The following is a 9,715-nucleotide window of genomic DNA, read 5'->3' on the forward strand; positions in this document are numbered from 1 at the left end:
CAGTATTGAACGCAGCTCTGGAATATAAAATCGCCTTTGAAATACTCCAGCTTAATTTAAATGTATTCCCGCTGTGAAAGCTACGAGGATTTGTTTTAGAATAGTAGTTTTAATAGTGGAAAATATTTAATTTTTAGACTTAATGGTATTGGAGCGAAAGAAAATATTAATTGACTTACATTAAACTTAACATAATATCAATCATATCAAAATATCAATCATATCAAGTCAATAAATACGATCACACCTAACTTATGAATAAAAAATGCTGTATATAAATAAAATTAAAAATGAAAGCCCATAATAGCTTAATAATAAATTACCTAATTTTTATTTATCACTTAATAGTTAGTCGGGTCTGTTAAAAATGATCACCCTCAATATATAGGGAGAAGATTTTTTTGACAAATAAAGCATTTTATTTCTCATTTAAAATAATATCCTTTCAATTCAATGCATTTAGTCCATCGTTTTGCCATATTACTACTAAATAATAGGTATTCCTTTGAACCACTCAAAATAGATGTTTGCTTCAGTATTAACCTCTTCATTTGATACATATCTTTTACCATCCAGATATGTTTTGAGGTTTGAAATATAAAATAGTAACATTGTCCCAATGTACAAAATATGTTGGGTAAGGTAGCAGTTTTTAGCTAATTTATGAATGTTCGACGTGGTAACTTACATGCGTGCATTGCCTTGGTGGAACAACACTTGTTTCTTTGCCAAATGCGGATATTCTTGCTTCAAATCAATATCATATTTATTCAAAAGCTGAGAATAATATTCGCCGGTGATCATTGTACCCTCTTCAATATAATTGATATGAATGACCGACAAACACAAATTGGCCTTCCTCCTTTCGAACACGTTCACCCTGAGAAACCCACTGTTTCGAAAACTCAAATATTGTTCTTGATTGTGGTTTTCAGTATAGAGGCTCAGAATAGATACCAATAGCCTCAGCCACCTCGCCTACTGTCATTCTCCAATTACCCAATGTGGTTCCATGAATTTTATCAACGATTTCTGGCGCGACAATCTCTTTTGAGTGTCGAGAACGTTCGTCGTCACTAGTGCTGGTACGACTACAATGCAACTCACTAACGCAGGGCCTTTATAGTATTTATCAGGCTTATTCTAGGTTTAGGTGATGTTTTTTTGTACAAACAATAATGCTTAATGAACACAATTCTTCTAATAATGACTGCCAAACAAACTAAAGAATACATCTGACTCAAAATATTTGAATATTTCAATTCGTACTAGTCTATTAATAAATAAAAGCTCGCATTTGTATGGTCACCAAAGGCAAATGGCAACGTCTCAGTTGCTCAGTCATGGAATATTTGAATTCGGAGACAGCAAAACTTGGGAAACTATTCCATACAGGCTATACCATGGAAATTTACCATGGATCAGTTAGTAGTAGTTAAAATAATATTGTAAACAGATGAATAGGTTTAGGTAGGTATTAAGCTAAATTGTGTGTATATTGTAGAATATATGTGTAGTAGATAGGGTAAATAACTTTTTTGTTTATTTTTATTCAGTTATTACAACGCTTAATAGGTACATATTTTATTTTAAAGCGTTTTCTTGTATTATAAATTTAAGTTAGATTATTTTTCACTTTTTAGTTTTTCCTTATTTATTTCTTCGCCGGTTCAATTTTTTTGTTAAAAATATTTTATTTTTCTCTTTTTAGTGTTAGATATTTTACTCAAAACTTTACGCAGTTATTTTATTAACAATTACAATGGATACTATTACAATAAAGAAACAATGATTGAAAGTAAGGAACGTTTCAGGCCCTGGGGTCCGCTACATTGTCTAGGTGATTTGACAAATATTCTATCCAAACTAGAACAAAAAAGTTTGCTGCCCTGGTAGTAATCGAATCCGCCACCCTAACGTGTGAGCTTGATGTTTTAACGATTACACCATAGAAACAGTTGCCTACAGTGCTTCAACGAATTCTCATATAATATGATTAGTGCTTAAAAAGCAAACTGAATGGCACCATATTTAAAGAAATTTACATATTTGAATAATTAACAAGAACTCTAAGAAAAATATAAATAAATATTACAATAAAGAAGACCAAAATCGTTTAGATCAAACACAGCCAATATATTTAAAACCAAACGAAAAAGCCACCACTATATATGAAAGCAGTAAAATTTTCTTAAAAATCTCCAAATATTATCGTTACACAAATCCGATTAATGAATTGACTACCTTGAGCTTATGATTAACATATTGTACATTTACTAGCCTAAAACGAATGGATGGTCGTACTTTAAAGCTGCAAGACATCTCACTCAATACATCATAATTTTTACAAAACAATAATATATTTACCTATACTCTTATATAATAATGCATTATATTTTCCTTGTCATTAGATCATAAGGTTGTCGTTGATGGTTTTATATTTTGTTTATTTGATCCAGGACTACTTTTGTTAGCAAATCTGATTATTTCAAATTTTTTCACTCTACACTGTTATTACATCTTAGCAAAATGTTGTGTAATGTCTTCTTCTCTGATTCTCTGATTTGTATTCTTCGACTTTTACTCTCAATTATTCTTAATCATATCATATTCAAATTTTAGCTACATCTTAGCTATAAAATAAAATTTAAATCATTACTAAAATATATTATGTTTAACATAAATATCTATTTATTTCCAGTTATTGCAGTTTTTTTTATATTTATTATAAAGTCTCTTTTTACCAACTATGGGTTTATCTGGACTGGGCCTAAAGTTTAAGGTGGTCTCCGAACCACGGTCCTCAGCATTAAGCCTACCGACTGGCGAGTGACCAACTTTGGAAATCATCCCAGAAGACATCCGGTCTTACCCAGCCTGGTTACTGGCGTGACTGGGATCAATTTCCTTGTCGGATTTTACACTCTTGCCTGGAACATTCACATATATTAAACAATTATAAACATAAATTTACGACCGCCCCAACACGATTCGAACCCAAGGCTATTGCAACAGTAGGAGGACAGTCCCATCGCCTTTACCACTGCGCCACCAAGCCAGCTTATTGCAGTTTTGCTACTAATATTGTTGAACAAACCTCAATAATGACTTGACTTTTTCCAACACAACAAGAATCATTTTTTTCTCTCTTCTTGTTATCCTTAAATTTTTGTATATGTTGATTCCTATTCCAGGTCATCGAAAATGATTTGTTATAAATTCGGCAGCTAAAATTCCAACTATAAATTAAACCGACGCTGGTTCAAGTTATAACTCGAACTTAACTTGATATTAAAAATGTAACTTTACGTTCTGCACTTACCCTGGTTCTTCCATATTTTAAAACCAGTGTATAACACAACAATTTAATTATTATTACTATAAAATTATTGATGTAACACAAAATCCAAATATCCAAGACTTTTTTGTTGTTTTGACTTGATCGACTGTATGAATCGACTCGAAAAGAATGGACCGCCATTAGAAAAAGAAGACAATATAGTTAAATTTTTTCTATGGTTTATTCTATACAGGAGAGTGCAAATGTGCCAAATTCGGAGATGTTTGGGAGTAATGTATCCTTAAGCTGTCCAGACGAGAAAACAACCACGTCCATCACGAGAGTTCTAGGAGGGAGGTGTTATATAACGAGCCTGAGTAACTGTGCAATCGTAGACGAGACGAAAGTGCTTATATTAAGAAGGTAGTGATGAGTTAGATTTCTATACATAGGTAGTTTGTTTTACGTCTGAGCAGATTAAATCCTTAGTGTCGTTTTGTGTCGCCGTTCAACAAGTATTTTCTATAAAATATAATATTTTAAAGTTCCTAAATTAAAAGTTTTATTATTATTTTCAACCCATTCCCACTTCATAACTTGACTGTTACACTATTACAAACAAAATATGACTATTTGAATCTACAATTCTCAAAATAATAAAAATTTTCGTGCATATCCAATTTATTTTTAATTTTCAAAGCCTAATTTAAACGAAGTGCGATTGTTTTAAAGTTTATTTTGTGAATTACCTCGTTCTCGTAACATAAAAGAGACAATAACTTGTCCTTTTCGGATTGCATTCCCATTCAGTGAATGGTAATTTTCCTGTCCGGCAGTGTATGCAGGATAGAAAACAACTTTTTCAGAAGTTTTTTTCCGGCCAATCGTTTGCCAAAATTAAATTTGGGCCAAGCGGTGCATTCGCCGAGCAGAATTTTACGTTTTGAATTTTACACTCTCCTAGAACTCACCTAGAACATTCACAAATATTAAACAATTACAAACATAAATTTACGACCATGCCCCAGCAGGATTCGAACCCAGGACTATTGCAACAGTAGAAGGACCGTCCCATCGCCTTTACCACTGCGCCACGAAGCCAGCTTATTGCAGTTTTGGTACTAATGTTGTTGAACAAACGTCAATAATGACTTGACTATTTCCAAAACAATAAGAATCATTTTTTTCCCTTCTTGTTGTCCTTAAATTTTTGCATATGTTGATTCCTATTCCAGGTCACTGAAAATAATTTGTTATAAATTTGGCAGCTGAAATTCGCACTATAAATAAAACTGATGCTGGTTCAAGTTATAACTTGAACAAATTTTAAAACCAATGTGTGTTATATCACCAAGAATAACACAACAATTTAATTATTATTACTATAAAATTATTGATGTAACACAAAATCCAAATATCCAAGACTTTTTTGTTGTTTTGACTTGATCGACTGTATGAATCGATTCGAAAAGAATGGACCGCCATTAGAAAAAGAAGACAATATAGTTAAATTTTTTCTATGGTTTATTCTATACAGGAGAGTGCAAATGTGCCAAATTCGGAGATGTTTGGGAGTAATGTATCCTTAAGCTGTCCAGACGAGAAAACAACCACGTCCATCACGAGAGTTCTAGGAGGGAGGTGTTATATAACGAGCCTGAGTAACTGTGCAATCGTAGACGAGACGAAAGTGCTTATATTAAGAAGGTAGTGATGAGTTAGATTTCTATACATAGGTAGTTTGTTTTACGTCTGAGCAGATTAAATCCTTAGTGTCGTTTTGTGTCACCGTTCAACAAGTATTTTCTATAAAATATATTATTTTAAAGTTCCTAAATTAAAAGTTTTATTATTATTTTCAACCCATTCCCACTTCATAACTTGTCTATATGTTACACTATTACAAACAAAATATGACTATTTGAATCTACAATTCTCAAAATAATAAACATTTTCGTGCATATCCAATTTATTTTTAATTTTCAAAGCCTAATTTAAACGAAATGCGATTATTTTAAAGTTTATTTTGTGAATTACCTCGTTCTCGTAACATAAAAGAGACAATAACTTGTCCTTTTCGGATTGCATTCCCATTCAGTGAATGGTAATTTTCCTGTCCGGCAGTGTATGCAGGATAGAAAACAACTTTTTCAGAAGTTTTTTTCCGGCCAATCGTTTGCCAAAATTAAATTTGGGCCAAGCGGTGCATTCGCCGAGCAGAATTTTACGTTTTGAAGCCGTCGACAGCGAATTCGCATAATTAAATTTTTTCAACAGCAGAAAACTATCTAAAGGTCTGGTTTATTTTTCATACTGCTAACGGCATAACATTTTATGCTGTTTCGGAATATTTCATCATATAATTATCCTCGTCGTTATCACGTAACTAAACTAAAGAAACACTCATCAAAGATGAAGAGGCAAAAATGTCGTATTAGGTATATGCACCCTGTATATATAGTCTATCCAAAGTTTTTTAGTAATGCGTCATGGATATTCGTGATGTTAAAACATCGCTATGTTGCCTCATCAACTCTGAATTTTTGTTCAGTTTGGCTTTGACATACAAGAAAATTCTAATCTAAATATAATAATTGAACAAAAATGTTATCAAATTTAATTTATTTTAACATTATAATACATTTAATCATACATCCTATATATACTACATACATCCTATGTATAATACATCCCCCTGGAGGCTTAATCCACCTAATTAACAATTGTATATCTGAGAAACGTATTTAGTTTCATTCGAAAGCTTATTTACATTTTTTGGTAGAGTTCTTGTTTCCTTCGATGGTGTGTTTACTTGTCATCTTGGTATCACTGTGTATTTTATTTCTTTTCTGCTACTATCTGTGTACACCATTCTTAATAAAATTAATCGCTGAAAAAAAAATCACAGAAACCTTTAGTACAACAGTAGGCCCATTGGATTTATTAGATTTATAGCGGAAAAGTGCAAAATGTTTTAGTAAAATGTTAAATTTATATGTTAATACTTGAATTTGCATCTAGGTTAACAATTATTATGTTTAACAAATATGAAACTTTTATATTAATTCAATAATATAATTTTAAATAGGAATATATTGAAATTTTTAGATATTAAATATAATGCATGTAAATTATGCTACCTTCACTATTATGTATTACATTATGTACATATAATGTATTGTGCATAATTATAGAAATTATTAAAAGAATCAAAATATAGAAACATTCACTAATGAATTATAATAGATTCCTGGAAAATGATATGTAACAATTCTAAAATTAGTTGTTAGTCTGTTTGGTGTTATACGGTCTGAAATTGAAGACAGATTCGTTTGTTTCCAAATAATCTGAGGAGAAAGACATGCTAAAAGTTATAGTTTTCAACCTTCCAGTTCACTTCTATACCAAAAATATACTATATTTTTGCTTATTTCTAATTGTTTTGGATATTTTAATGTGATCCGAACAACAGCTCCATAACCATCTAGTCTGAAACGCAAAGAACCAGCTTTCCTGTTCGGCAGCTTGATATAGGAGCTCATAAGGGATTCCTTAAGTTTATTTTTGTTTACTTTTAAAATACATTTCTGCGATAGAACATAACCTATTACAAGAGAAATAATTTTATTTAAAAAAGAAGTTTTCAAATTCCTTGTATTACATTAGGAATTTGTTTCATGAATTACCTCCAGTATAACAAGACAGTGAACTAAGAATATTGTTGTTAGATTTTAAACCAGTTGGGTGTAAAAATGGGTGTACAAATTTTTTAAATTAAAGCAGCGTATCCTCTCATACAACATAGCAATCGATAGTACCCAGGGGGTAGCCGTGCAGGCTAAGAGTTTAACTCATCGATGATAACATACTATCTGCTGATCGAATCTCGCTGGTGCTAAAGGTAGTTTAAAAAAGCTTATTGTTCGTAAAAAATAAGTGAGTCTGTTGAGCATAAAGTGTTTCAACACAGAGAGCGGGCTGAAATTAAAAAAAACATACCATAGCAAACATTAGTAAATTATAATACTATCTGGCAAATTTAGAAGCTCCCTCTAAAATCCATCATGTATCAAAGAGTTAATGATTTGAAATAAACTGAACAGAATCACCAGAACAAACGTATGGGAATTCAAGGATTGAATAATAAATGATATTTGTGAAATCAAATCATAAAATTGTATTCTTCTTAGAGAAAGAAAATATGTGTTAAACATTTTATGAGCATAATATCTACACGGGTAAACGCAGGAAACTATCAAAAAATTGTGAGATTGATCTTTTTAAAATGGATGTGTACATTATGGCTCCATTCTATTACTGAAATATTTATACGGGTAGTGGATTTATTTTTAGATCTCCTACTGTGAGAAAGAATTTCGAAGATATATCTGATGATGAAGAAAGATATAATAACAACTCTTTCAAATTGAGGGTTAATCACAGACATTCTAAAGCAGAAAAATAGAAAACGAAACTATTTGGCGAATACTCAAGGTATAATTTCTGAACATTCTTCTCGAACTAAAATTTAAAATTAAAAATTTCTTAAAATTCTAAAAATTTTAAAATAATTATCTCTTTTTTCTATACGAAAGTACTTTGAGGTATTAGAAAGGGCAAATATTGAAGCAATACATCATTAAACAACATGAAATTATGAACGAATATTTATAACTTAAACCCCTAATTTTATCTTTTTGTGGTTTAATGGACAAAAATTTGTATTAATTGATCCAAATGACTTGGATTCCTCCACTAACTTATTAGCAATTTGTTACATAAAAAGTAATTATATCGAAATATAACGGTTTTGACATACTTTTATATTTTTATGACATTAGAATATTGACAACTTTTATGTCATTAATATTTACTGAAGATATCATAATATAGAAAAAATGTTTTCTTGTCCGAAGTTTCCTAATAAAGCATCAATAATAATTAATATATTTTACAGACTCAAACATGGTAACTGTGATAATGGTAAAAAAATTGACGCTGCCAATATAAAACCACCAAGCAACATGAACAAAATATACCGAAAAGGCGAATGGAGACCATATTCTCCATTCCAAGACACAAAAGGTTAACTATATTAGCACTATATTTACTGTAACATTAGCTATAAATGAAATAAATACTTTTCCAGGATTGTTCGAATATACCCTAGCAAGATTAGACGATTTGCTCAACTGGGGCCGTAGTAGATCATTATGGCCTATGACATTTGGTTTGGCATGTTGTGCCGTTGAAATGATGCATATTGCGGCACCTAGATATGATATGGATCGGTAAATAATAAACCATCAACTATCAATCTTCGGCAAATTACAACTTAATATTAATGCAGATATGGCGTTGTGTTCAGAGCATCGCCAAGACAAACTGACGTCATCATTGTCGCCGGAACTCTGACTAACAAAATGTCAGTGGCTTTTAGACGAGTCTACGATCAAATGCCGGAACCTAAATGGGTCATATCGATGGGAAGCTGCGCCAACGGTGGAGGGTACCCATCCACTAGCCGCTCACTATAACAAGACTTATCGATTAATTTGTCTTAGGTATTACCACTATTCATACTCAGTAGTAAGGGGATGTGACAGGATTGTGCCGGTTGATATATATGTGCCGGGCTGTCCTCCAACTGCTGAAGCTCTAATGTACGGCATATTAATGCTGCAGAGGAAAGTGAAACGACAAAATACCGTACAAATGTGGTACAGGAAAAATCATTTTAAAAAAGCCAAAGAAAATAAGTGATGTTATTTAGAATAAATATTATTATATAATACTTTCAACAAAAAGGGTAATATATTGAATACTAAGATACCCAAAATAATAACGAAAGAAAGAAACATTATTTTAGAGTATAAATATAGTTTCCTTAACCATCACAGGACAGTAGAATATGCACACAGACTAGTCTACCAAATAAATGTAAATTTAAATGGTAAAAATAATATTCAGCTACATTTATGAATATATTTCACGCCTTCCCAAACAGTGTCACAAATACCAATATATCCAGATCTCATAAACTACAATGTTATTAACAACTTCCTATATGCAGCTGACATACCGATCTTAAGAATCACTCGAAGTTTCAATATAAGACACAATAAACCACCAATTATAAATAAATAAAATTCAGCTATGGTTAAAACATGGCGTACGAAATAAATTGAGCCAATACGTATCCACGTAAAGTTTGCCCTGAGTAGATATCTTCTAATAAATATAAACAATTTTCAACAACCCGAAGCGGAGAATGCTCGTTTGTTTCAAAGTTTAACTTGAACCAAAAAAAAATTCAGAATCCTAAATAATTTGGATTAATCAAATCGAGTACTGCTGCTACGGGGGTACTACTAGTCATTCCAAGGTAGTTATCCTATTATTCATCCCCCTTGAACCCATATCAAGTCTAATAAA

The 9,715-nt window shown here is 31.5% G+C and overlaps 1 protein-coding gene across 1 annotated transcript; it reads left to right on the forward strand.

Moving 5' to 3' along the window:
- The first annotated feature begins 8,161 nt into the window (after positions 1 to 8,161).
- LOC143198207 (NADH-quinone oxidoreductase subunit B 2-like) lies at positions 8,162 to 9,171 on the forward strand. The gene is made up of 4 exons (XM_076407317.1): positions 8,162 to 8,365; positions 8,430 to 8,571; positions 8,631 to 8,789; positions 8,845 to 9,171. The coding sequence occupies exons 1-4, from the start codon at positions 8,179 to 8,181 to the stop codon at positions 9,041 to 9,043; spliced, it is 687 nt and encodes a 228-aa protein (XP_076263432.1). The 5' UTR covers positions 8,162 to 8,178; the 3' UTR covers positions 9,044 to 9,171.
- The last annotated feature ends 544 nt before the right edge of the window (positions 9,172 to 9,715 follow it).

This window comes from Rhynchophorus ferrugineus, unplaced genomic scaffold (genome assembly GCF_030347505.1).
Source record: "Rhynchophorus ferrugineus isolate W39M unplaced genomic scaffold, kcgeb_rfMv2 rfM6, whole genome shotgun sequence".
Taxonomy (NCBI): Eukaryota; Metazoa; Arthropoda; class Insecta; order Coleoptera; family Curculionidae; genus Rhynchophorus; species Rhynchophorus ferrugineus.